At 36.2% G+C, this 27,814-nt stretch overlaps 3 protein-coding genes across 3 annotated transcripts in view; 2 read left to right on the top strand and 1 right to left on the bottom strand.

Annotated features, from left to right (window-relative positions):
- mtif2 (mitochondrial translational initiation factor 2) overlaps nucleotides 1-5,413 on the top strand; it is an 11,148-nt gene extending 5,735 nt beyond the window's left edge. Inside the window, exons 10-14 of the mRNA XM_016567982.1 lie at nucleotides 342-426; nucleotides 3,373-3,625; nucleotides 3,892-4,032; nucleotides 4,619-4,759; nucleotides 4,851-5,413. Coding sequence (XP_016423468.1) covers nucleotides 342-426; nucleotides 3,373-3,625; nucleotides 3,892-4,032; nucleotides 4,619-4,759; nucleotides 4,851-5,023 — 793 coding nt within the window. The 3' untranslated portion in view covers nucleotides 5,024-5,413. The remainder of the gene's footprint in view (nucleotides 1-341; nucleotides 427-3,372; nucleotides 3,626-3,891; nucleotides 4,033-4,618; nucleotides 4,760-4,850) is intronic.
- A 638-nt stretch (nucleotides 5,414-6,051) lies between these two features.
- On the bottom strand, nucleotides 6,052-7,995 carry rps27a (ribosomal protein S27a). The gene is made up of 6 exons (XM_016567968.1): nucleotides 7,948-7,995; nucleotides 7,780-7,844; nucleotides 6,929-6,983; nucleotides 6,654-6,739; nucleotides 6,424-6,555; nucleotides 6,052-6,300 (listed from the first exon to the last, which is right to left on the bottom strand). Exons 2-6 carry the CDS (start codon nucleotides 7,825-7,827, stop codon nucleotides 6,151-6,153), a joined length of 471 nt encoding a protein of 156 aa, XP_016423454.1. The 5' UTR covers nucleotides 7,828-7,844; nucleotides 7,948-7,995; the 3' UTR covers nucleotides 6,052-6,150.
- A 6,026-nt stretch (nucleotides 7,996-14,021) lies between these two features.
- LOC107752117 (reticulon-1-A-like) lies at nucleotides 14,022-25,014 on the top strand. Its single transcript, XM_016567983.1, has 7 exons — nucleotides 14,022-14,600; nucleotides 20,412-20,619; nucleotides 20,939-20,955; nucleotides 21,973-22,040; nucleotides 24,541-24,610; nucleotides 24,724-24,770; nucleotides 24,915-25,014. The coding sequence occupies exons 1-7, from the start codon at nucleotides 14,186-14,188 to the stop codon at nucleotides 24,975-24,977; spliced, it is 888 nt and encodes a 295-aa protein (XP_016423469.1). The 5' UTR covers nucleotides 14,022-14,185; the 3' UTR covers nucleotides 24,978-25,014.
- Nucleotides 25,015-27,814: the final 2,800 nt, after the last annotated feature.

A 27,814-nucleotide genomic window follows, 5' to 3' on the forward strand; every position in this document is an offset into this window, starting at 1 on the left:
AAAGCTGAAGCTGATGCTTCACTTTATAGCACTGACACCAGACATGAGGGAGTACGTTACCCTTAAACATTGAAAAGATATTAGGATATTACGACAATATTACTCTTAGAACATTGCAAACTAATTACTATTTTTTTCATGAATATGACTTAACCTGATGGAGGATGCGCTCAGTCATTCAGGCAGTCTCTCTCTCTCGCGCGTGCTGTTTAGGCATGTTTTATGCCGTTGATCGTCGTTGTCATCCTCAATAAAAAAAAAAACATTTCTTCACGCTAGGGTGTCGGCGGTGAATCCAGTGGAGAGAAATCCCCCACAACTAACTGCAAACTGGCATTCAGAGCCGGACCCAGCATCCCCGTGGAGATCGTGGGTTGGAAAGATCTTCCCTCTGCTGGTGAGGAGATCCTGGAGGTGGAATCAGAGGTATCATAAACTTTTTAGAGAGCCATATTCTACATTTTGTAGCATTTTGTGTGATATATGTTACACACTACTGGTCAAAAGTTTGAAATCAGTACGATTTTTAAATGTTTTGAAAATTTGAAAATTTTCTTATGCTCACGACCAAGGCTGCATTCATTTGATCAAAAATACAGTAATATTGTGAAATATTATTACTATTTAAAACAACTGTTATTCTAAAATATTTTAAATGTAATTTATTCCTGATGCAAAGCTGAGTTTTCAGCATCGTTACTCCAGTCTTCAGTGTCACATGATCCTTCAGAAATCTAATATGCTGATTTGCTGCTCAAGAAACATTTATTATTAATGTTAAAAACAGTTTAATTCTGCTTAAATCTTTTAAAACTGCGTAATTCTTGTGGAAACCGTTATACTTTTTTCAGAGTTCTTTAATGAATAGAACATGAAATAGGAATCTTTTGTAGCATTATAAATCTCTTTAGTGTTACATTTGATCAATTTAATGCATCTTGCTGAATAAAAGTATTGTTTGTTTAATCTTACACCAAACTTTTGAACAGCAGTTTCACAGTTTCTACAAAATTATTAAGCAGCAAAAACTATTTCTAACGTTTGCTATTAATAAAAACTGTTTCTTGAGCATCAACTCAGCATATTCGAATGATTTCTGAAGGATCATGTGACTGAATCCAGTGGAGAGAAATCCCCCACAACTAACTGCAAACTGGCATTCAGATCTGCCTCCATTTTGTTAGCAACGCCCCAGCTTCCAACGATCCAATCAATTCCCGAAGGATGAAATTAAGTCCCGCCCTCTCATTTCAGATGCCGTTTCACTCGGATATACGTCACAGCACAGAAGAAAAGACAATTGCAACTTCCGTTTCATGCCGACTTTAATGCAATTTGTTTGAGCGGCGCCCTCTACTGTACAGACATGAATTTACATTTCACTTCTGTTGTGAAAGGGCTTTTACATTTGTAAAATAACTTTTTTATATTAAAAACAAACAAGCAAGCCCTGCCCAGATTTAAAAAGTAACTCAAAAGTAACGTAACGCATTACTTTGCATAAAAACAGTTTAATTCTGCTTAAATCTTTTAAAACTGCGTAATTCTTGTGGAAACCGTTATACTTTTTTCAGAGTTCTTTAATGAATAGAACATGAAATAGGAATCTTTTGTAGCATTATAAATCTCTTTAGTGTTACATTTGATCAATTTAATGCATCTTGCTGAATAAAAGTATTGTTTGTTTAATCTTACACCAAACTTTTGAACAGCAGTTTCACAGTTTCTACAAAATTATTAAGCAGCAAAAACTATTTCTAACGTTTGCTATTAATAAAAACTGTTTCTTGAGCATCAACTCAGCATATTCGAATGATTTCTGAAGGATCATGTGACACTGAAGACTGAAGTAATGATCCAGAAAATTCAGCTTTGATCACAGGAATAAATTACATTTTAAAATATATTCACATAGAAAACAGTTATTTTAAATTGTAATAATATTTCACAATATTACTGTTTTTGTTGTATTTTTTTGTTTGTTTTGTTGTGAGCATATGAGACTACTTTCAGAAGCATTAAAAAAAATCGTATTGATTCTAAACTTTGGACCAGTAGTGTGATATGTTATGACTGGCTAACCTCCATGCTGGCATAGTTCACATAGATTTTTATTTATTTTTTCTCTCAGCAAAGGGCCCGTGAGGTGGTGGAGTGGCGCAGCTACATGGAAGAGCAGGACAAGATAAAAGAAGACCAGCAGGCCATCGAAGCCAAGCAGAAGCAGCATCAGGAGAGCTATAATAAGGACAGGGAGAGCATGGCCCAGGGCTTTTACATTTGTAAAATAACTTTTTTATATTAAAAACAAACAAGCAAGCCCTGCCCAGATTTAAAAAGTAACTCAAAAGTAACGTAACGCATTACTTTGCATAAAAAGTAACTAACGTAATTAGTTACTTTTTTAGGGAGTAACGCAAAGCTGTAATGGATTACTTTTAAAAGTAACTTTCCCCAACACTGGTAATAAAAAGCATAAAACAAGAACATTCAGTTTCTTCTAGAGTTATGGAATTTAATTATTTGATTTTTTTTTTTTTATATGCTGCCACTCATAGTTTCTGTAAGTATGAAAGTTTGAAAATGAGCAGCTTTGTAATTACAGCAAAATTTCCAGAAATATCTTGAAGACTTTCAAATATCATCCTTGATTTAGAGCCCTTAAATGAACTATTGTTTTAATTTTTGGTTTGCCTTGTCAAAGTGTCAAACTTTCTGCCATTTTCTTGAATTCTCTCCTTATCCCCCTCATTGTTCAGGAACCATATATGGGTTCAATGTCGCTGCAAATAAATCGGTTCAGCAGATGGCTGCTAAGAAGGGCATTCCCTTAAGATTACACAGAGTCATCTACAAACTCATAGACGAACTCAAAGACGACCTGAGCAGCAAACTGCCTTCAACCACAGAGGAAACTATAATTGGTGAGTTTAACTTTAATGTCACATATTGTTGATTTTAAACTCTATTTATTCTATTAAAAGTTGATTCTTTAGCTTCGCCAGTCATGCTTCCCTTACAACCAGGCCTAGATATAATATATACAGACTTTCCTGCACTGATTTTGATCTGCAGATTGAAACATAAACATAGTAAAATGTGTTAAGTTGAGCTGAGAGTGCTACAATCAACATTGGTAAGAAAGCATGACCAATTAGTCAAAATGCTTCTGTGAAATGAACATCCCAGTTCTGCAGGTGGAGATTCCATGTGGTTTTGTTTGTTTTGTTGTGAGCATATGAGACTACTTTCAGAAGCATTAAAAAAAATCGTATTGATTCTAAACTTTGGACCAGTAGTGTGATATGTTATGACTGGCTAACCTCCATGCTGGCATAGTTCACATAGATTTTTATTTATTTTTTCTCTCAGCAAAGGGCCCGTGAGGTGGTGGAGTGGCGCAGCTACATGGAAGAGCAGGACAAGATAAAAGAAGACCAGCAGGCCATCGAAGCCAAGCAGAAGCAGCATCAGGAGAGCTATAATAAGGACAGGGAGAGCATGGCCCATCTCTCCTGGAGACAGAGGAGGGCGGCCCTGTACCGGGCCAACAAACACAAACTCTCCCACAGGCTCAGTGAGAAAACAGAGATAGAGGAACTCACACTGCCCATCATCGTCAAAGGTGAGATGATAGATCCTCTGCTTTAAGAAGAGTATGATCATTTGAGCAAAACATTCAAGCCAAAATGAAATGCATGATGAATTGTTTACAATAATATCAATAACATGCATTAAATATATAGATAAGGATGATTTCCATTTCATGGTTGACCAATAATATTTCATGATGGGCAAAATGAAGCTCCACACTATATTATTTTAATCAGAATGGGGTATTAGAATGCAGAGTGCTAAGTACGTATTGTGTGACTGGCTGCACTTTTTTAGGTGATGTTGACGGCTCAGTAGAGGCTATTTTGAACGTACTGGAAAGTTACGATGCTGATGACCAGTGCGAGTTGGATGTGGTACATTTTGGTGTGGGCGACATCTCAGAAAGAGACATTAACTTGGCAGAGACGTTCTCAGGTAGGAATCCACAACAGCCAATGGAAAAGAAATCACTGCTTTCATTCATTCAGATCAGTGCTTCTCAACCAGAGACCCCCTGGGGGACTTCTACACACTTTTCTAAGTGCCGTAAAACAAATCAAATTAAAATAATTTGAAATGAGCTATAACAGCTAAAAAATAAGATAAAAGCTTCATCATATTTGTTATTTAATTCAACAACTGTATTTTTATTTAGGAACCAGGTTTCAAACTTGGGAAAACCTGGATATATGATGAAATTTTAATGTGTTATTTCTGGAATATTAATGCAATTTTAAAAAGTCATGGCAATTTGCATAATGAATATAAATGGTTCTAGTTGCAAGCTCCTTGCAAAAAAAAAAAAAATGTATCACAAATGACTAGAAAAGTTAAAAATCAGACTTTTAAAGTTATAGAAATTTGTCTGTGAAATGAACATCCCAGTTCTGCAGGTGGAGATTCCATGTGGGCCTGCTGACGAGTCACTGACTTCAACTTAAACTAGTGCTGTGTAAATGAAAGAATGAGGTTGGCTGTCTTTCTTGCCCTTGAACGTTGTGTTTTCTCCCTCGCACTTCAGGTGAGGCCTCGGTTCTGGCCACATTTGATGTGACGGTTGGGAAAAAGAAGATCCCAGTGGCTGGCTGTAGAGTTCAGAAGGGCCAACTGGACAAAAAGATGAAATTCAGACTTGTTCGAGGGAGAAACATTCTCTGGGAAGGTAAACCTATGCCAGTTAGCTGTGTTAAATACACATGCTAATATAATGTTTGAATGTTTTTTTTTCTCCATGCATTTGTTTCCTCCTTCAGGATCCGTGACAACACTGAAACATCTGAAGGATGAAGTTCTGACAGTAAAGACAGGCATGGAATGTGGCCTTTCTCTAGATAACGAAGAACTTGAATACAAACCTGGGGATGAAATTATTTGTTACAGTCAATCTGAGATCAAACAGAAAATTTCTTGGGATCCAGGATTTTAAGGGACTGCATTTGGCGCATCAGTATACTATGCTGTGTAGTTTACATGCACATATTGTAGCTATAACAAGACTAGCTGTAGCAAACCTACACAGTCGCCAACAGGTAATTAAAAAAAAATAAAAAATGTAAAATTTGATTGTCTTCATTTTGACTCTAGATATCAGGACTGAAATAAGTGTTCATAATGTATCTTGTAATGTAAATAAAAATGAGGAAGAGTCACATTTTCAAAAATCGTTCTTTTGAAAAGTATTATGATTTTCATCCTACTTCATACATTAAATATATGAAAACTTATCGCACAATATAGCTTTTGTAATACATTGAACAATACATGAAATATATTTTTAAAGTCTGGATGGAAATGAAATTCCTGGGATATGGGGCAAAAACACCACACACATCATATTTAAGGTAAATAATTTAAAATAGCTCAAAATCAAGATATAAGATAACATTAGATCTTATTTTAGTTTGTTCCCTCAACATGTCATTTTTAAGAACCAGGGTTCCCAAACTTGGATATATGAACATTTTAAGTGTAATTTCTTGAACTGAAAACAAATTTACAAGTTAAAAAAAAAATTATAGAATCTTGTCATGTGCATTTTATAATAAATATAATTTTTTTCTAGTTATGTCAAGCTCTAAAATATTTTATTGGGTAGAAATAGCTACTCTTCTGAGGGGGAAAATAAGTGACAGGTGACAGAAAAGTCTACATTCATTGGTAATTAAAGGTGTACACCTTGAAAAACAAACACTTCAGCTTTAAAAATAGGAACATTTTTAAAAAATAAAAATGCATGTTATATTTAAGGTAAGAAAATAATATTCCAGTGCAAAATGAAGGATAACCCATCTAAAATAGACTTTGTATTCTGCATGTCGTTACCAAGAATCAGGTTTTTTTTTTTAACATGATCATTTACCATCAGTTTTATCCAACTTCTCACTTCAGCATATTAGATTGAATGCCTAATAAAGTTAAAACCCCAAAAAGTGATATTAATCAAGACTCAAGAGATTCATTTTTGAATGTGGCAGGCCAATTTTATTTACAAAGTACAAATTCCAGAACAGACAATCTCCTGTATTACACAGAGCATGTTGTCAGGACTGTACTTCACTTGTCCTCCGGTTTGTTGAAGCAGTAAGTCAGGCAGCACTTCCCGCAGTAATGACGGTCAAAGTGGCTGGCCATGAACACCCCGGCTCCACACTCATCTGCTGGACACTCACGGCGCAGCCGGTGGATCTTGCCGTTCTCATCAACCTGAAGATCAAGACAGACAGCATGAAATCATACTAGCAACTCCCAAAGCTGAATACAGAACACACACAGCTGGCAAAAAAGACTTGAGTTTAGAAGATGTTGAATGTCACTGTTGAAACTGACCTTGTAATATTTCAGCACAGCGAGCTTGACCTTCTTTCTCTTGTGCTTGTTCTTCTTGGGGGTGGTGTAGGACTTCTTCTTCCTCTTCTTGGCACCACCACGCAGTCTCAGCACAAGATGCAGTGTGGACTCCTGAATGCATGACCACAACGAAGTTAGTTGAAGTGTATTACATGACAGGAAAAGCAATGAACCTAACGTTCTATATGACTGCACCATTATTCACTAACCTTCTGAATGTTGTAGTCAGACAGGGTGCGTCCATCCTCCAGCTGTTTGCCAGCAAAGATCAACCTCTGCTGATCAGGAGGGATTCCTGCATTCAATACATATAGCAGTCAGCCTTTTGTCATACCATGTGCAATGCTGTTAAGTGTGTATAATTATATGCATGCACTAGTCAACATTTGAAGTGGATCAAAACCTGTCTTAGGACAACTTTGATGAACTTCTTTATAAATAAAAGTTTATACACACATATATATATATATAGCAGGGAACTTACCTTCCTTGTCTTGAATCTTAGCCTTGACATTTTCAATAGTATCAGAGGGCTCAACCTATTAACACATGTAGAAGAGATAAATATTTGTCTGCACCTAAACCAATAGCTATTTATCATTAATGTACAGGAGATCAAGGGAAATCTAACTTTAACTTTTCCGAATCACAAACCACTGACTCTGAGGTCTAACCCTGATATTTTTGGTGTTTTGAACACATTTTGAATTTAAAATGATATCGTCTTTGAAATTATTAATCTGATATCTTTTTTTTTTTTACACACATGTAGATAATTAATTCTTACACTGTAACTGACACCTATTAATATTGAGGCTGTGAACTGAAGGAAATTTTTAGTTAAAACTGCATAATTAAATTAAAATTATTTCTATTAAGTATTCAATTGTATGCACATTTTAGTGATACGTCTTTGAAATTATTAATCTGATATCTTTTTTTTTTTACACATGTAGATGATTAATTCTTACACTGTAACTGACACCTATTAATATTGAGGCTGTGAACTGAAGGAAATTTTTAGTTAAAACTGCATAATTAAATTAAAATTATTTCTATTAAGTATTCAATTGTATGCACATTTTAGATGCAATTCACATTCATTTCCAATCTCTACTGTACGAACGTAACGTTAGCGGAGCCACGACTTGTCGCTAGCATTATTTAGGGCTTCCGTATAACTATACAAATACAGCATTTACTTACGTTATAACCCTACCTATCCTATACATTTATACTTAAAGATTCATATAACGCAATATAATTAGCCCCGCATTGCAATAAAACAAAAGATGAAGTATCGAATTCTCTCGAGCCGAGCCGTCTATGCCTCACCTCGAGGGTGATGGTTTTCCCCGTTAGGGTTTTCACGAAAATCTGCATGTTTGTGTTCAATCCACCTGTGTATAAAACAGAAGTAAATGTTTCTGGGTCATTTTAAAGCATTTAAATATGCGAATATCATATTTATTTCGCCATTATTCGTTCGTAACAGTCACTCACCACCAGCTCTTAGATGGCGGAAATCGAAAAGGGTCCTTCAAACGGTACAACGTGCTCTTCAGCGCTGTAAGGCTGCCCGACGAACTGCCTGAAGAGAAAAAAAAGCACACACAAAGTGATTTACTGTAAGTATTTAACAGTGTTAATATGTTTCATTTCAGTTTTTAACTAGTAGTATATACGCCGTTATTTTAACCAGTAACATATAACTGTTATGCTATAGCATTTTGTATTTACATTTTATTAAGCTGTTAAAATCGATTATTTTAATGATACTGAACACATTACACTGTCTGCAGATTCAAACATATGTCGACTGATAAATGTGTATTTCTACAGCTAAAACTTCGGATTATTAGAAGTCTGTTTCCTCAAAACACCTTTGCACCATAGAACAAATAAAATCTCATGTTTTTTTATTTTGTTTTAATTAATAGTATTTAAAAACTTTGCTGCCTAAGTGTTGTTTACTGCTTCGATTATATTTTGGAATTCATATCTTGTTATCATGAGGATGAACGGCAGAAATGTATATCCGGCACCAGGGGCGCTATAACAAGTGGCACTACATACATGTTGAAAGGAGAGGATTTGAGAGTTGCGCACCAGAAATTAAAATGGATTCAGTTGACTCACTGTGGTCACTTGGTGCATTCTCTGGGCTTCAAGCTCTTTCATATGCATGCAGTGTCCTACAAAGTCTTCCTGACAAGCATGCTAAGGTTTTTCTTCCTCTTTGTTGTAGGCCTATTACATAATACATCCTTTGCAGTCCCTGATGTAGCATATGGTCTTTGGCCAATATACCCAGTTAACTGCACAACACTTCTTATGTGAATATTGTGTAATCTTGGGTTTGTAACCAGAGGCAACAGCCTGTGCATAACATGGCTCCTGTTTCATCTCTCATTGCCAAAAATCTAATATTTTGCTCTGCAGAAGCAGAATGAGGAAATTGAGCGCTTTGTAGTTGTGCATCCAGAGCTGAATGACGTGAATTTCTGAACAGCATGTTCCCATTTAGACGTCAGCACACCATTTAAAAGAATGTAGCACAACTATTTACACATGAAAATGCAATGGCCTTTAGATACGAAACAGGTGACCCAGCAGGCATGAGTGATTACTGTTGACATCTAGGTGATACATGTTGTTATAGAGTTGCTCCATGAAGAAAGCAGCCAGTGCAAGCCTGCAAACTGTGTGTGCCGTGACACGTAGTGTTCCAAAAACAGGACTGTCTCCGCCTGCCCTGTGATAAATGCTCAGGGGGAAGGAGCAAGCAGATACAGAACACAGCTGAGAAACAAGGTTGGAGTCAGATCTAAACAGCAGTGTAGGAGTCGTAGATCTGACATGAGAGCAGAGAGCATGCACTATTTCTGCATCTATGAATACTCCCAGACAAAGGATAACAGCTGATAAAAGTGCTAGATGGGATGCATTGCATACTTTCACTAGATGTACACACTGCACTCACTCTTTGAAACTAATGCAGTTCACCCAAAAATGAATGTGCTTAAAATTTACTCACCCTCAGGCAATCCAAGATGTAGATGTGTATGTTTATTCATCAGAACAGATTTGGGGAAATTTAGCATTACTTCACTTGCTCACCAATGGATCCTCTGCAGTGAATGGGTGCCGTCAGAATGAGAGTCCAAACATCTGATAAAAACATCACAACAATCCACAAGTAATCCACACCACTCCAGTCCATCAGTTAACGTCTTGCGAAGTAAAAAGCTGCATGTTTGTAGCAACAAATCCATCACTTCTGACCAAAATATGAGTTCATAATAACGCAAAAATACAAATCCATAATAATGAATCCTCCAGTGAAAAAGTCTATCCCCTGTTGTCCTCTCACATCAAAATCTACCCAGAACTGTTTTGAACTGTTTTATAAGTAGTGCTTCATCTGTGCATATTTCTCTCCTGATTCAGACGAGACAACTTTTTCACAGGAGAAAGCAATATTATACAGGGTTTTAGCATTTTAGCTGGAAACGACGGTTTTAAGATAAAAATGTCTTAATTATGAACTTCTTTATTACAAGCATGCAGCTTTTTGCTTCAGAAGGCGTTAATTAATGAACTGTCATGTTGGTTACTTGTGGATTACTGTGATGTTTTTTTGTTTTTTTCCCCCAGCTGTTTGGACTCTCATTCTGACGGCACCCATTCACTGCAGGGGATCCATTGGTGATTAGCCTAAGTGATGCAATGCTAAATTTCTGCAAATTTTCAATTTTAGGTGAACTATTCCATTAAACTTTGGTGGAAAATTAATTTAATTAAACACTCATTTGAGTATTTAAGCACTTTAAAGGATAGTTCCACTGGCTGTTGTCAATCTCACGGATTATTACAATTAATGGCAAAAAATAATGTTTGGAAAATGACACACTAGCAAAAGATTTTTTGTAGCATTTTTATTTCAGTTTTAGTTTGAGTATTTTTCAGTGCTTTAACTTAGTTTTAATTAACAATAACAAAATGAATGAGGGTAAGTAAATAATAACAGCATTTTCAATATTCTTTCGCTTATAACACACTGTTTACTTTTCATTGGGAGCTTCATGCATCATATCCTAAATCTTACATTTAGGATATGATGCATGAACATTCAGTGTAGTAACATCTCAGCAATTATAATGAGTCTGATTTCTATCAACAAGGCAGTTCCTGGTGAAATCCCCTAAGCTTTGTGTCTTATGTAGAATTAAATAGTTGAAGATAAGCTTGTGCAGTGTAATTGTTTGCTTATGTGAATGCTGTTCATTGCCACGTGAAGCCACACCCCTGCTGTAAGTGAGTCTTGACGGGTTTTAAGTGAACATCACAGTTCATTGCCCTGCAAATTCCACTGTTAAATACCAGTCAGATTCTTCTTCCAAATTTGGAACAACAAACCCGCAAAACACCCTGAACAGAAGAAGACTAATGTTACTCTCAAAGAAACCTCCTGAAATATCTTGACAGAGAGAAGGAGCCACAATAATCCATCAGTTTTCTATGAGTGGGATGTCTCTTCCTCCCTATACTACTTTTTTTGACAGTTTACATTTCAGGGACTAGTGTAAGGATGACATTTAACTGATTTGCTTAAAATCATGGAAATTTGTCATTAAAAGGATAGTGCACCCAAAAATTAAAATTCTGTCAACATTTACTCACCCATCAAATTGTTCCAAACTTCTATGAGTTTCTCTCTTCTGTTGAGCACAAAAAAAAAAGTTATTTTGAAGAATGTTGCTAACTGAACAGTTGACGGTAGCCATTGACTTCTAAAGTATAGGAAAAATACTATGGAAGTCAATGGCTACCATCAACTGTTTGGTTAGCAACATTCTTCAAAATATCTTTTTTTTGTGTGTGTGTTCAACCGAAGAAGAAAAAACTCATAAAGGTTTGGAAAAAGTGGTGAGTTAATGATGACAGAATTTGGGTGAATTATCCCTTTAATAAGCCTATTTTTATTTTCCATTCTAATCACCGATGTAAACAGCAATCGGCTGCTTAAAGCCATGCTACAGTATGTTGGGAATTTAAACACTAAATCCAGGATATGGCGTGACCTTACTTATAGGTGACCTTCATTGCTTAATTAGAACATAACACATACATTATTAAAATAAACAATTACAATGAACCTTAGATCATCAAAGATCATGATGATTGTGAATGTTTAAGAAAGGAAGGTCTGGGAGACTCCCTTTTCCCCTACTTAGTATATGACTAAAAGATGATAGCACTCTGTTTTCTGGGAAATAAGTATTGCACTACATTGACTCACTGCCATGAATTTCAAGATTACTGCTACATGAATCAGCAACTTGAATAAGGTGATTAAAGCTAATCTTTTCACTGTAAAATGGTTTTATTCTGAGATCGAAAAATATATTCCTGCATCCTTTCTCTTACAGAAGATGGATTATGACTTGACTTTTGCACAAGCCCCAAAAAAGATAAGATCAGAAAGAACTAACTAGCAGGCCAGATTAGAAAATATGCACCACACATCTCTACGATTAATCAATCAGTAAGCAAAGGGCAGGTTATCAGTCAGCCCACGCGGGCATGTCTCCAGCGCAGCACAAAGACCCTGTAGAACCGGTTTGGTACTTTGCTTCCCCATTGGCGTCTGGATGACAATGGAGACTGCAGTATCTGGAGAGGACAAACTATCCCTCAAATCTGCCGTTTGTCTCCTTTTCACAGCACAGAGGACAGACAATGACATCTGCCCAGCAGACATGCACTGACTCACCACAATCTGCAATAAAACAAGATAACAAGAAGACTTAAAAGATTAACTTAAACATCTAATGATCAATAGCTCGTAAATTGTGCTATTTTTGACCATAATTATAGTAATGGTTGCTAAGACTTGCATCATTGCTTTTGTTAAGGTTTTTAAGTGCACTATACATTTTTCAAGTGATGAGACTTACAGTTTTTACTCACACTAAAGGAGAGACCCAAGACATATCTATATATAATGATGAGGAATTTTACTAGATGTCTCGTCACAGTCTGGATCCACCTGGATTCCTTTGTTGATTGATCTTTCAGCTGCATGTTTGACAAGGAAAACATTTACATTACATACAGTATGTGCTCCAAGTACACAATGTTCAGAATTTCCTGGAGCACAGCAGAACAGCCGTAACCTACAAAGCCTGAGAAGAAATATGAAATAATCATAATAGTAAAAAAAGAAAGTAATTTATTGAACCTTTAGATAAAATCTAAAAAACATGTTTTGTAGCCTATGTTTTTGATTTGTTTCGTATTTTTCATTTCATAGCTTTGTGTCATATGGGCTTTTATGGCCCATATGATATTGTGAGAATATGGAGCTCATACTTCAGGAGGGGGAAAAAAATCTCAATTTTATTAAGAAATATTCAATTTGCCACAGTTTCTGTTATTTATATGGCCAAAAAGTAAAATGTATTTCTGATAATGTAAATCAATTAGATCCTTATAACAGTATAACAGTTTCCACTCTGTATCTCTCAATCTACGGTAGTAAGATTATATTTAAATACTTAATTTTTTATCAAATCCCTGTAGTTTTTATTTTGGGAGGGCGAAACATATAATGCAATGCAATGAAGATGCAGACAAAACTGATAAAAGTTCCACAACTGCCTGTTGTATAGATATTGACATTTTAACACTTTGACATTTTATTTATTTTTGTATGTTGAATCAATTAACCTAAGTTGCTTCAGTCCACTAAATGTTTATTAGGGCTATATTAGGGCCTACTAAGAATGTAAAAATTATTAATTTAGATACAAATCATCAGAGATTTCACAGTAAAAAGACACGTGTACCGAGATCTGAATGGGGACAATTCATTAACATTATAAAAGGCCTTTTACTTGCTAAAAAAAAAGTATGAACTACCAATAAGAGGGCAGAAGGCATAGAAAATTCTGTGAAATAAGTTTTTCAGCAAAGTATATCATATAAAAGTGATATGACACGAAACACTTTACATTATTACAGATAAAAAAGGATCCAAGAGAGACAGTCTTGACTCAGATTCATTGGATCACACGAGTCTGTTTAGTTTATGTTGTAATACAACGACAAACACTGAAACATCTGAATAAATGTATGCGCAACAATATTCAATGACTTCGCAATCAACGCACAAGATGTTATGAATATAGTCAAGGTTAGAGTGTTGCTTGCATGGCATTAAATGTGTAGTTGATTTCATGAAACAATGGCTACACTTTGCAAATATTAAGAACATATAACTATTATTTGCATATAAGAATAAAGGCAAGCTATCAGTGCATTTTCAAACCACTGTGTATTTTAAAACTGCTTGAAATGCATCACTCAGCCATTTTCCACGTTTCTGCTCAGGAAGAGAAAGCATGTGGCTGCCCCGCCCCCTTTCACCATCCACCCAATGAAATACCCACAAACTTCCATACCCCGCCCCTAATTAAGCGCGTAACCTTGCACACAACGAGGTGCTTGGACGTCGCCGAACCGCCCTCTTTCACTATTCAGCCAATAAAATAGTTGGCCAAATTTGCATATACTTCCCCTAACTAAGCGTCTAGTCAAACAGTTGCGCCTTTTCTGCGTTTCAGGCCCGTGTTGAAACCTGAAGTTTTGCAAAGATATTTTCTCAGATATTCAAATCGAAAAGGCTCCGTTTTTGAAAAAGTTGCTCGTATATAACGGTGTGAAATCATTCTTAACAATGGATGATCAGATGGGTATAAGCTCCACGACACCTTCATATGGCTTTCAGCATGAAGAAGAAGAAGAATACCGAGCAGACAAACACAAGAACTCGTTGATGGATGAAGCAGATGATTTATTGGAAAGAGAGGCAGATGCTAAAGCTCCAGACGACGATGATATCTTGGATCTGGCTGGAGGAGCTAAAGATGCGCTGGAGAGGCACAGGTCCACACTGCCACGTACCGAAGAGCCTCTGCTGGACTTAACAGAACCAGAACCAGAACCATCATCCACCTCTAAACCAGAGCCAGAAGCTGTCAAACCAGCACCGAGCAGTGCGTTTGGAGACGCAACAACAAAAACGACGAAATCAGAAGAAAAAGATGAGAAAACAAGAGTCACGCCATCCCAATCTAACTCTTGTTGCTCATGTAAGTACATTATGTATTTGTATCTTATCATTTTGATTTGAACCGAGGATCTGTAAGTATTATCACTAACTAAAATAAGCATAATCAACTGTTTTCTTTTTAATCCACCCAACATGTTACACCCATAGACTGTTGACATGACGTCAGATCCGTTTGAATTATTAACGTTACATGTATTAATCAAGACTGGCTTACTTTTTACCTACCTTTTCGATTGCAGTAATACAGTTTGAGGTTTCTGCTTTATATTTAAGTCTCCGATTCATATTTCTTGGGCTTATCTCAAGTGTTTTAACTGATGCTTATGCAGCATGAGTTAAAAAAAAAAAGCTTTATGAACTGGTTGCAGTCTAGAAATTGCCATATAATACTGACTCATCTAATGTGATTACAAATAATGTTTGCCAGCTTCGTTACTGCATACTTTGAACAGCATTTTGAAATAATGATAATTGGGGAATTTTAACGTCATCTTGATGGCTTTCCTTTACTGCCATCTTGTGGAGTATGTGTTAATGACACGAAAATACATAAACCCACGAAATTGTGCTAGTTGTCAAACTGTTTTTATTAGAATTTTTTTTTTTTTTAATTTATGTGTCTATTTGTATAAAACTGTTTTTAATTCAGCTCCACATACTTAATGGTCACCTCCCTATTGTAAATAAAGTCTGGACAAAGGTCAGTTTAGTTAAGTGACCGAGTTTACTCAGAAGTGTCATTGACATTGAGGAAAACGCAATGACCCATAGTCACAATGGACTTCATAAATCATTCATTAGACATTCATGCTTCAGTGAAAGCCTGTCATAATCATTACAGCCTAAATTACAGATCGTGTCTGAACACTAACCTGTTACCTAAAGCAGTAAAATGCCCATTTTTCTTAATGTCATACTAAACCAAGACTTTGCACACACCAGCTACATAAGTGAATTGTAGGTAGGTCATTATGAAAGGTGCATTTTCCATTTTGATAAGCTGTTTTTTTTTTTATTTAAAGTTTCAAATATTTTTTTTTCAGATAAATGTTAAAGTAGTAATAAATAGCATTGTGTCATTTTGATTTTTAAAATGTTCACTTTTCATAATTTGCCCCAACAAAGTTAATGGTAACATTAACCCCTTAACTGTCACCCCCCATTTTTTTAAATAGGCATGCAGGTGCACTATCCAAACTTAAATTGTTGTAATTTATGAACACTTTGGAATACAGACATAAGGTTGGTCTCTTTTTAAAGAAGAAAATCAGCAAATTATCGCAAAAGTGGAATTTTTTCAAAAACGTATATATAATATATATTATATAATAAATATTTTACATATCAGGTTTTACTCTAAAATTTGTATAACATTATAGCCTTATGTCTAAATAAGTTATGTTCCAAATTTGAAGTTGATATGAAAAAAATTGAGGTTCCTGTGAGATTTTATTTGGGGCGTTATACCACAAACAGCCACCGGGTGCCATCCAAACTCCATCCTTGTACTTCCAGGTCATGAAAATAAAAGGCACTTATATATATATATATATATATGTATGTATGTATGTATGTTAATTAACCGTGTTATTATTAACATTTAAAATTAGCTTTTAGTTTTTTAACTTTTAAGACAAATTAATTACACAATTAAGACAAATCCAGTTAGTTATTAGTTAATAATAATAATAAGAATTTTGGTGCTTATTGTTTCTGTAAAGAAAACCTAAAATATTCTCATTTTTATTTCCATTTACTCAGAATGTGTGCAATTGCTCATAGGAACACTGAGGACAGGCCAAAGGGCATCCACATCAAGTTATTTTTGATAATGCATTTAGAAGAATTAACTGTATGTGTATTACTCAAACGGCGCCCGGGTTGTACAGCGACTCAGCTGATGTTGTGCTAAAACCTCATGTTACTAGTACACGGCGTTCAACACCTTTGAATGTGGTCAGCTGACCTCAGCAGTGCTGGCCTTTGCAGAACGTGATCAGGCAGCTCTGCTAGGAGAGCCTTAGCGTCTCAGTCTCTACCCTTCAGTCCTGTCCTGCCCCAGCCAGAGACTCGTGCCTCCTTCCTCACCCCCGACCACCTCTTCTGCAGACCTTTGACTGGAATGTATGACCGATGCACGCCAATTCAGACAACACGCCTTCTATGACAACCTCAGGGATGGAGATAAAGCACTGGAAAGAACAGGGTACATGCTTGTTTTGCCCTAAAAAGCCTGAAAATGGACTAAGGAGACCATTTTTCTGCTTGCTTTGTCCATAAATGTCATTGGGTAAAGCTGTGAGTAAGTTTTGCTCAGTTTTGAGGTCTTGCTTGCAAAGGTGCTCGTGGGAGAGAATGTTCTAGTTGCGCTGAGTAAATGGTCTGGGGTGTCTTGATTACAAAGCATATTGCAGCGTCAAGCATTTATCCCTCTGCTAGAGAGTTCTCTTGGCAAACTGCCTGTTTGTGGCTGTGGCACAGAATGTTGTACTGACTGCATATTCTGAATTCAGTGCATTTTTGAAAGAAGTTAATGAATATGATGTTTTCTGCTTGCTTTGTCCATAAATGTCATTGGGTAAAGCTGTGAGTAAGTTTTGCTCAGTTTTGAGGTCTTGCTTGCAAAGGTGCTGGAGAATGTTCTAGTTGCGCTGAGTAAATGGTCTGGGGTGTCTTGATTACAAAGCATATTGCAGCGGCAAGCATTTATCCCTCTGCTAGAGAGTTCTCTTGGCAAACTGCCTGTTTGTGGCTGTGGCACAGAATGTTGTACTGACTGCATATTCTGAATTCAGTGCATTTTTGAAAGAAGTTAATGAATATGATGCAGCGTGTCAAACTATTTACCACAACTTGAGGAGTCGAGGCAATATGAGGAGCAATTTATTGTTTATAATTCGATTTTTTTTGTGTTGGCATCATTAAGCACTTTGTCTTGTAGCTCTTCTCAGATTCTCGGAAGGGGAGGCAGTGCTGTTTAAATTGTTTATGCAAGTTGGCACTGATTGTGGCAATGAAATCAAGCTGGGAACATGTAATGAAGGGTGACGTCTATGCTAAACTTTTGTGAACCCTGAATGCTGGCTTATGAAAGGGTTTCCTGGATAGACACCTACAGTGCCTGACTTTAGGATAGAATATGGCCGTTTTGGGTCAAGATTCGCCTTTTTGCCTTTCATGAGTTCCAGTTGAATTATACAATTTTTAGCCAATTTTATGTAAAAGTTATAAAATGGCTGGTTATCTTTTTTTTTTTTTTTCTTTACGTTTTTGGTTTCCAGGCTTCCATACACTACTGTTAAAAGGTTTGAGGGCAGAACTATATATATATATACCCCCCCTCAAAAAAAAAAAATTATATATATATATATATATCTCAAACGTGACAAAAACAAGATGTTACTTTTTACTTCAAATAAATGTTCTTTTTAACTTTATATTCATCATTGAATCCTGGGGGAAAAAATAATCAAAATGTCTAGAAAAAAAATATTAAGTAGCACAACTTTTTTTCATCATTGACAATAAGAAATATTTCTTGAGCACCAAATCAGCATATTATAATGATTTCAAAAATACCATGTGACAGACTGCAGTAATAATGCTGAAAATTTTGCATGGCCATCACAGGAATAAATTACATTTTTAAATATATAAAAATAGATAACCGGTATTTTAAATTCTAACAATACTAAACAATATTACTTTTTTTTTTAACCAAATAAATGCAGAGATGTTTTTTCAAAAGCATTAAAAAATAAGGCCAACTGATGGCTGTCTAGCAATCCGTGTTGGACATAAAATAAATAAAAATAAATGAATACATTTTTAGTTTAAAAAAAGGTCAGCTGGCCAAACGTGTTTGTTGCACGCACGGTCTCTGATATTTTGTGGACTTTTATTTTGTATCTGATCTGCTCGGTGCTTTTCTTGATCTGAAATGTGCTGGATTACGCAGGGACTTTTGTTTTGAAATAATCAAATTTGACCGGAACTGCCATTTGTCATTGGTTCTGTGTGCTCGTCGTGTGTTCTTGGCCCTGGCTGTCTGATCGCAGATGAGCGAGATGGATTCCAAGCAAGGTTAGTTAGTGAGTTAGACCGTTAAACGCTCTGTAATTGCGTCCCTCCTCCAGGCGTCACACTTGATTTTATGCACATTTACACTTCAATTCGTATTTACACGCACTGTCGTTGATTTAGGATGAAATCATGATGATAAAATGCAGTTTTTATTGCGGGGGGTCTTGATGAGTCCGCAGGACTTGACGTGTTTTCAGACGTGCATTATAACAGTACACATTAACTTGAATATTTCTGAGCAGATATGTATGCGTTGGTTTTCGAAAATGTGATGCATTAATACTTTGTGAAATGTTCAGTTTCGATAAGCTTATGCAACGGTCTGTTAGCAAGAGTACAAGAGGAAGGGCAGCATGTTCTTCTGAGTTATTGATTAAATACATCGGCTTTTTGGATGGATGATGTTTGTCTTCAGAAATGCAGTGAGAGAAGATACCGCATGCTTGTTTGCCATGAACTCTGATCAGACATATTGGCACATTTTGTAGATTAGGTTTAATTATTGAAGGGTCCTTGACTGACTGGGAGGTTTCTGTCCTATTTTTATCCTCCCTCAGCACGAACAGACTAGGTTTGCTGTAAAGTCAGAATTCAGCATGATGGTGGAGTTATTTTCTGTTTCTGAAAGGAGTTTTGGTGTTCAATGTGGTCACAAATAATTTGTATATTGAAATAATCTGTTCCATATGCTCATCTGGGAAGCCACCAGCACATCTATAGCAGATTTCCTCATATTTATTAAAAACGGAGCACGTTTACTTGCACATCACTTTCTGATTAAAATCTGTATTCAGTCTAAGCCTCTACTAAGAAAACTAGTGTTTTAATACTCGACCGCTATTAAAGCATTTCTGCATTTGTGTGCAATCAGCATATTTCTAAATGAAAAAGGCCAGGTATTCAAAGAGCATTATTTTGGCCAGTCTGATTCAATGATTAATATTGGCAATTTTGAGATGATCAGAATTGGTTAATAACTGCCTGATTGGACATTTAACTGAAGTACCTAAAACTGTATGAAACCAAAAGTTGGTTTTATATTTCTGCTTGCAATGAATATTATAATGAAAAGGAATTGAGTTAAATTACTGTGCAGAATTACTATAAAATTATTTTATGAAATAAATACATTATAAGAATTAAATAATACTGTTTAAATTCAGCAATGTTGTATATATTAAGTAATGTTTTTAGAGGTTTTGTGTGTGTGTGTGTGTGTATAATATATATATATATGAAATAAAATACAATTCAATGACAAGTGTTTAAATAAAGCAATTTTGTATATTAATTTAAAAAAAAGGTTTTATATAGAGAGTGTGTATATAAAATATATATTTTTAACGAAGTTGCTGAATTTAAACATTTAAACATTGGGTTGTGTGTATAAAATATGTATTTTTATAGAACGGTTGAATTTAAACACTTAAGCAAAATTGACTAAATATTTTTTACGTGTGTTTGTGTAAAATAAATACATATATTTTTACAAAATTGCTGAATTGAAACACCAAGCAATGTGTAAAAAAAAATAAAAATGTATATATTGTAGTAATTTTACACAGTAATGTAACTCAATTCTCGTTCACACACAATTTGAAAAATAAAGGTCATGAGACCGTTTACTGTTAACATGATTTTAAGAATGTTCATGTGCATGCAAAAAGTGTTCATTCCTTTTTGCATTAAAGCAGAAAGTTGCATCATCTGACTGTTTGGGGCTGACGTAACTCCTTTCTGTCGGCAGTGGTGGACCTGCTGTATTGGCGAGATCTGCAGAGGACGGGGGTGGTGTTTGGAGCCAGTCTGTTCCTGCTGCTGTCCCTCAGCGTGTGCAGTATTATCAGCGTGATCTCCTACGTGGCCCTTGCCCTGCTGTCTGTCACCATCTCCTTCAGGATATACAAAGGCATTTTACAGGCTGTTCAGAAGTCAGAGGATGGCCACCCCTTCAAGTGAGGACCCACACGTATCGCACACATTGTAGTGGCATCAGTCTCGTGCATTTCCACACCATGTTTTGTTCACTTTGCGTTGCCTGAGTGTAAAACGGTTAGGATAATCCTGCTTTGATCAGTTTGTGTTCCAGTTTCTGTAAGAAGGCAGATCTGTGGAGCTTAGCTTCTGGGCTTACATGAGGTGCTTGGTTTTGATTCCCTGCCAAAATTTTAAGCCTCGCTTGTGAAATAGAAAAAAAATCCAGCCACTTAAAGAATCTTAAAGTTGTTTTGGAAGCAAAGTGGTTGCAGTATCTTTTGTATCTCTTTGTTTCAGGCTCTGTTCCAAACCTAGTGAGCCGATTTGCCGTCTACTGCATAGTCAGCTACCTTCAAAGGCAACATCTTAATTGAAATGAAACCTCTTAAGTAGTACATTTGCAACGCTCTACATTGGCAGCAACTTTCTTGCTCTACACAAAAGAGGCTTCTTAAGCAAATCGCACAGGAGTCCTGACTCACAGTTTGATGTTAGCTTGTTTATTTGAAAAAGCATATGGCTAATTGTTTTGAGATGGCTAAAACATAAACTCTTGTTTGTTTTTAATGTGTAATAGTACAAATCTCATTGTATCTAATTCATGTTTTCTACAGCTTTTCTCTAAATGACAAAAAGAGAGAATTATTTACAATCGTATTCACTGCAGGAAAATAGCGGTAATAAAAAGCCATTTTACAGCAATTTGTATTTAATTGTTTTAAATGGGTAAAAATAACCGCAAGACACGAAAGAATCGTAAAACTAGGTAAATGGTGTGGTCTTTAAAAAAACTTTGTGGCTAACTAAAAAGTGCAAAACTTGGAATTGAACCAGTTGCTTGGCAAAATGATTGGCTGTTTGGAAGTGGTCAGAATGGTGTCAGTACGCAAGCCAAACTTGCATAAAAACTCCTTTGACAAACCAATTGCAAATGTTTTATTGAAAGTGTAATCTATTAAATGCCATTAACAAATCATTTAATATCTCCAAAATCCAAACATAAAGTGTCTGTATAATTGTAGGGCTTGTTTTGTTTGTTGGGTAATCAAGCCAGTAAGAGTTTATTAACTACAACACTTTTTTTTTTTAATTATACAAATGTGTCATTTAAAAATGTCAAATACAAATTTGTAATACTCAACCGAGATCAGGTAAAAACCATATAGAGTAGAGATGCACCGATCGATCGGCCAGGGATCGGAATTGGCCGATTTTCCTCATGATGTCAGACTGCGCTAATGCAACACGCATCGCTGCGGACGAGTAGCTGAGGATCTCTTCAGCAAGCTGACGCGCAAACTGCCGCAAATGAAACTGAAAGACGCAGACAGTCAACACACAATCATCTTCATTGCTGCGACGACTCTTCCTGGTGGAGGATCTGGTAGACTCGCTCAAGGTTTGTTCTTCCAGGAGACCAGAGGAAATGAAAACCTGAACCTGCTGTTTTCAGCTTAGCCTCTTTTATTTGATTTGGGGCTCCATAACTGCTCTCAGGGTGAAGATTGGAAAATAAATCTTGTTGTCTTGATGTTTTTCATGAGGCTGCTGAACAGTAATGCCTCTGTAAGCTGTACAGTTTATGCTAAATTTGATAAAAAGAGCTTTCTGAAGAAGTGGGCTAGAAATTGGCCAAAACAAAGAACTCGATACATATGTATATGAAAACAGTTCTGTTTATGAGATGTTGGATTGACAGATATGCATTTATATTACAGTCCGGCCAATATTGTGATATTTTAAAATTAATGAGCTAGCTTAGCCAATTAAATGGACTGTTCAAAATCTGACATCCACTTAATTCCTTAATGCACACTTCTATTTTCTTGAGTAATTGAGTTACAATTTTTAGTTTTTTTTTTTTAGAGAAAAATGTATTATTTTATTCCACAAGGATGCATAAAATAAAGCAAGAAGCCATGGTTTACAGTGAATAACAGCTAAGGGGCGTTGTTAGAAAACCCCCTTAGCTGTTATAAATTCACTGTAAACCACAGCTTCACGGGGCTTATTGCTTTTATTAAACGGTTATTCCATATATGTAGTAAGGTTTCACAGAATCAAAAAAGAACAAATAAAGTGTAATGAAATGAATAAAAACAGTATTCTTCCACCAAACAATGTAGTTCCTCAGAATCAGTTGTGGTTCCAACAAGTGGTTGCCAAGCAACACAGAAGTAAACAAAGGTGTATGTTTGTAGTGTAATTTACAACAGCTTTGAACAACCAATCAGAATCAAGGACCGGAACTATCCGTTTTATAAGTGACCCTTAATGTTATAACGTGTTGTTGTATAGTGAGATTTTCATGTCTGTGTAGATGGATGACGGTGATCAGAAGTGCTACAGTCTCTGCCAGCAGAACCCGCTATCTGAACCGGACAGAACTGGACTGAACCACGTAGAACCTGCCATGTGAACCGGACCAAACCAGGCTGAACCCCACAGAAACTGCCATCGGACCTGGACAGAAAAAAAACAAACAACAAACTAACAGACCAGTGCAGGCATATAGGGAGCAACCATCTCAGTATATATGTGTGTGTGTGTGTGTGTGTGTGTGTGTGTGTGTGTTGTTTTAGGTAGGCGTGGTTAACTCTTAACTTTTATAAAGAATATCTCTTTGGTTTTGAGATTTTAGTGTTTGCAACTTTACAGATCTTCTTTATGCACCAAGAGCTTGTAACACTCCAAAGAGAAAGGAAAAATTGAAATCGCATCATATGACCCCTTTAATGCCGTCACATGACAAGGTTAGCTGCAAGATCGTGAATGGATAGCTGGACTACACTTTCCACCCCACTATGCGTTGTTGCTCAAATGCCCATGTTGCCATGCTGAGGGCATTCCAGTTCTGATGAGTTGGTCAAAAATAAGACATTTAAATAATAATATATATTTTTTTAAATTAATAAATATACATTTAAAAAAAAAAAAAAAACTTTGAAAATATTAATGATATTACTTCTGAAAATTCACTCTGGGCCTGTAAGCCTAAAATTGTTGACAGTAGCAGAACTAGAGGTCACAAGTCATCTGGTTTACTAAAATACATGTTTGGATCCAGGGATAAGCGCTTCTTAATCTTGCGTCAAAGCATCTGGCATTTTAAGGAGTCGCCGTGTTCGAAGCATAGTTTGTGGCGTAATGGAAAAGCGCCACTAACATTAATGTTAAATCAGCACCTCGTGGCTTTTCTTGGCGCTGCATTGACCCACGTCTCAAACGCAGGGGAGCCCAGTGGATGGAAGCATCCGTGTAAGGAGATTTACTGCCCTGTGAAGGGGGCGGTGGTTATGGGCTGTGGATAGAGTTACAGCCTGACCCCGCTGCCCTTTCAGAGCTCTGGAGGTCTTCCGCAGTTGGACGGTTAGGTTCCGTCCCAGCATTCAGTCTCTCTGTGGTCAGACGGCTATATTGAGTGACGTGTCCAGTTACGAGTGACAGTTTATGTGCCGGTGGGTTCTGAACAGGCTCTGCCATTTGTTGGGTCAGCTTGCAAAAAAGGGGTCGGCCTTCTATTTTGAGTTCAAGTGAAACGTTTTTGAGCGTACAATGACAATTTATGAAAATGGTCAGTTATTAGGCATTTAAAAATACACTTTCGAAACACTGATCCATTTTGATCAGTTATAATTTAGCTTTCATTACAATTTTGACCATCTTTCTGACTCTTGAGAGTTTTTATTAGTAAGAACAGAACATTTATTTTTGTTTGTTTTATTTTTTTGTAACGTCTATACTGTAACTTTTTTTTTTTTATCAATTTAATGCATCCTTGTTGAATAACTTATTTTTTTAATACTGTTACACCTTGCGTAAGTTTTGAAATGCATTTCTCACAGTGTTTCCTCTGGCCTGTTGGAAGTATGTTGACATGGCTTCTTCTCTTCTTCCAGTTTGCAGTTCTCATGTGGATCCTGACCTATGTTGGTGCCTTGTTCAATGGTCTGACCCTTCTTATTTTGGGTAAGTCCATTTGGGACTGTAGTCCTATTAGTTTATTATTCGTTTGCAGTTAATTGGCACTTGTCAGAATTTTAAGAATATGCCGTAATTTTCAAAATGTGCTTTTTCTTTAGGTCTCATAGGTGCTTTCAGTTGGCCAGTGATCTATGAAAAGCATCAGGTATGTTTGGCATGTGTATGCATTGATAACTTCTGGCTTAGGCAGCTGTCGTGGTTGATTAAGTATTTATCAGAGTCTTCAGTTTCAATAAAACTATAATGTATACCTGAATGCCGTAATTATTCTTTTTCACTCCTAATGCAGGCACAAATTGACCATTACTATGGACTGGTGAACAAGCAAATCAAAGATGTTTTGGGAAAGTAAGTCTGTTTACATTGTGAAATATATGACTGGTGTTTTCTTCAATAAACCAGATGAAAAAATTGTTTTATGATGTGATGGTGGAACAAGAGAAGACAGACAGAATCGTGTTTGGTTTGGAAAAAGGCCTTAGACGATGCAATGTAAACTTTACCCCCTCCCCTCCCCCTAGTGTTTGAATTGTTAGCGTAACTGAGAATGAAATCTTTTTAAACCTCTTATCAGTTTCTCTCACAAGCAGAGTCATCACTCTTTCACAGTAGATCTAGTTCTCCATGTTTTGAAGTAAACACCGCTACGTAACACCATTACAGAATGTAGTCTGAGGAACTGATGTCGGCAAAAGCAGGAATCGATGAGGTTTTTCCATTTACTATTCGGTCAGTGAAGCGTTCACCTTGTTTGAAGGCCATTTTGATTAATTTCAGTATGATAAAGGGAGTGAAATGTTTTGGTTATGAAGTTCCTTCACAACAAGTCTTTTGTTTTTAGCTGTTTTTTCCCTTTTTCGTTTGTACTTGGCGTGCTCGAACACAGTGGTGTTGTGGTGTAACTGCGTTAAAATTGACGCAATTTAATTGTGTTAGAGGTTAAGAGGCTTCTAGTCTTCTGTAGCAGAGTTTAAGAGCAGCTTTATTTCTCACTTGTCTTCAAAGGGATCTGTTATGGCATATTGCACCCAACTATCCATTGTTTTTAGCTGTTTAGTTAAAAACAAAAAAGCAAACTAGAACGTCTGCTGTGTTGGCCTATCACCTTCCTGTCATGTCAAAATCAACAACATGTTTGCAGAATTTGCCGTCTCCATCGTGGATCGAATACCTGAAACGGCACACGCTCTAAAAACTCGCAAACTTCAAGCACCGTTTCTTCATGCAGGTCATTTGTAAATGATAATTCAGTTTTGATGAAAATATGCTGAAGACTGTCTGTGAAATGCATTGTGAAAATAAGCCAATAAAGTACCAATAAAGCTTGTAGACAAACTATTTGGGGTTTGTGCCTAATTTGAAGCTCTGTTTGATATTTACAATGCAGTTTGTCACATGTACTTTGGCGCCATCCAGTGGTGCTGTGTGGAAGTGTAGAATTTGATCTGATTTTGTCATTTTGAGCATCAGTCATATTCCTGACATTAACAAGAATTTTACTTCAAATCTCAGATATACTGCAAATGACATTCACCTTGTGTAGTTTCTATGGTATGAGATATTTACATGAGGGAAAGCTGGTTATTCTGGGAACAAAAATCAGCATTTTTCTACCCTTATAATAGTGTAACAGTCAGGCTCTTTAAATAAATCACGATAATTTGCTCACACTTATTTCCTCTTTCTCAACAAATTATCTTTGGATAAAGGTGCTTTCAGAACCTGCAGAAAAGTGTGTGTGTATATATATATATATATATATATATACAGTGGGTACGGAAAGTATTCAGACCCCCTTAAATTTTTCACTCTTTGTTATATTGCAGCCATTTGCTAAAATCATTTAAGTTAATTTTTTTTCCTCACTCATGTACACACAGCACCCCATATTGACAGAAAAACACAGAATTGTTGACATCTTTGCAGATTTATTAAAAAAGAAAAACTGAAAAATGCTCAGTATTTAGTAGAAGCACCCTCTTGATCTAATACAGCCATGAGTCTTATTGGGAAAGATGCAACAAGTTTTTCACACATGGATTTGGGGATCCTCTGCCATTCCTCCTTGCAAATCCTCTCCAGTACACACATTAGACATTTGTCCATGTCTAAATGCTTTTGGAAAAAAAAAAAAACCTAAAGAAAAAAAAAAAAAACAAAGTATGAAATATGTAAAAATAAAAGGGAAAAAAACAGCATTGTATGGTTTATTGTTTTAATAGAATTAAAACTATTTTCTCTCTTTCTCCACACACACAAATATCTATCTATATAAATATACATATGCATACTTGAGTATATGTATATATGAATGTGTGTTTTTGAAAGAAACGTGTCCGACATAAGCTAAGCATTTGATGTGTTTAATGACTTTTTTTGATTTATTCATTTTATGACATGGTACTAAAAAAAAATTTGATTTTATGTAATACTTAAAATGGAATGAATTCAACCAATTTCTACATGCTCATGAAAACAGATATAAAATAAATAACCCCTGCAACAACCAGTTTAAGCACTGATAAACAGCATAGGCCTATTTTCAGTAGTTCCCATTTTCTAACTCTAAAAAAAAAAGTCATGTTCTTAAACTGCCTTTAACTCACTGAACTCCGATCAGTCTTCCACTGGCCTTCATGCCTCCAATCACTTTGTGTGCGCAAGAGAGAGAGTGATGAAGTGTTGTGCAGCCATTCATTTGAATGAAGATTAGGTCATCCTGTTGTGCTGGAAAGATCATTAGGAACAGGTGCGCATGCAGCCAAACAGATTACCAGACTGCCTTTCTGAAATGAACTTTCTATTGATTGCTGGCCTTTTTTTAGGGAGCAGGGGAGGAGAGGTAAGCCTTGTTTTTCTCTCGTCTCGGCTGAGCACAGATGCTTCCGTGCTGGGAAGATAATTTGCTGCACGGAGGGCCACTTTCCTCTCATTGGCACGCGCCTCATGCCTGCTCTTCATTCCATTCGCATTATGACTGCTATTTACTCAGGGATAAATTAGAAAGTTACATCAAATGAAAATTACCAGAGGGCTAAAGGAGTACATTCATATGGCACTAATAAAAATGGGACATAATCTTGTATTCTGGCTTTTCTAGTGTTTTTCCTGAGATGCTTTTATGACCTGAGGCAAGAAATCAGAAGAAAAAAACCAAAAGAAAGACAAAAATTGGACGCAAGCAATGTG

The sequence above is a fragment of the Sinocyclocheilus rhinocerous genome, unplaced genomic scaffold, assembly GCF_001515625.1.
Source record: "Sinocyclocheilus rhinocerous isolate Xijiao unplaced genomic scaffold, SAMN03320098_v1.1 scaffold2306, whole genome shotgun sequence".
Lineage (NCBI taxonomy): Eukaryota > Metazoa > Chordata > Actinopteri > Cypriniformes > Cyprinidae > Sinocyclocheilus > Sinocyclocheilus rhinocerous.

Excerpts from the sequence above, each read along its gene's own strand:
- rps27a (XM_016567968.1), bottom strand. The coding sequence starts at position 7,827 with ATGCAGATTTTCGTGAAAACCCTAACGGGGAAAACCATCACCCTCGAG. Across the intron at positions 6,740-6,928 it reads TAAGATTCAAGACAAGGAAG|GAATCCCTCCTGATCAGCAG; the intron begins GTAAGTTCCCTG and ends TATTGAATGCAG. Across the intron at positions 6,301-6,423 it reads CTGTGCTGAAATATTACAAG|GTTGATGAGAACGGCAAGAT; the intron begins GTCAGTTTCAAC and ends CTTGATCTTCAG.
- LOC107752117 (XM_016567983.1), top strand. The coding sequence starts at position 14,186 with ATGGATGATCAGATGGGTATAAGCTCCACGACACCTTCATATGGCTTT. Across the intron at positions 22,041-24,540 it reads ATCTGGTAGACTCGCTCAAG|TTTGCAGTTCTCATGTGGAT; the intron begins GTTTGTTCTTCC and ends CTCTTCTTCCAG. Across the intron at positions 24,771-24,914 it reads TGATCTATGAAAAGCATCAG|GCACAAATTGACCATTACTA; the intron begins GTATGTTTGGCA and ends CTCCTAATGCAG.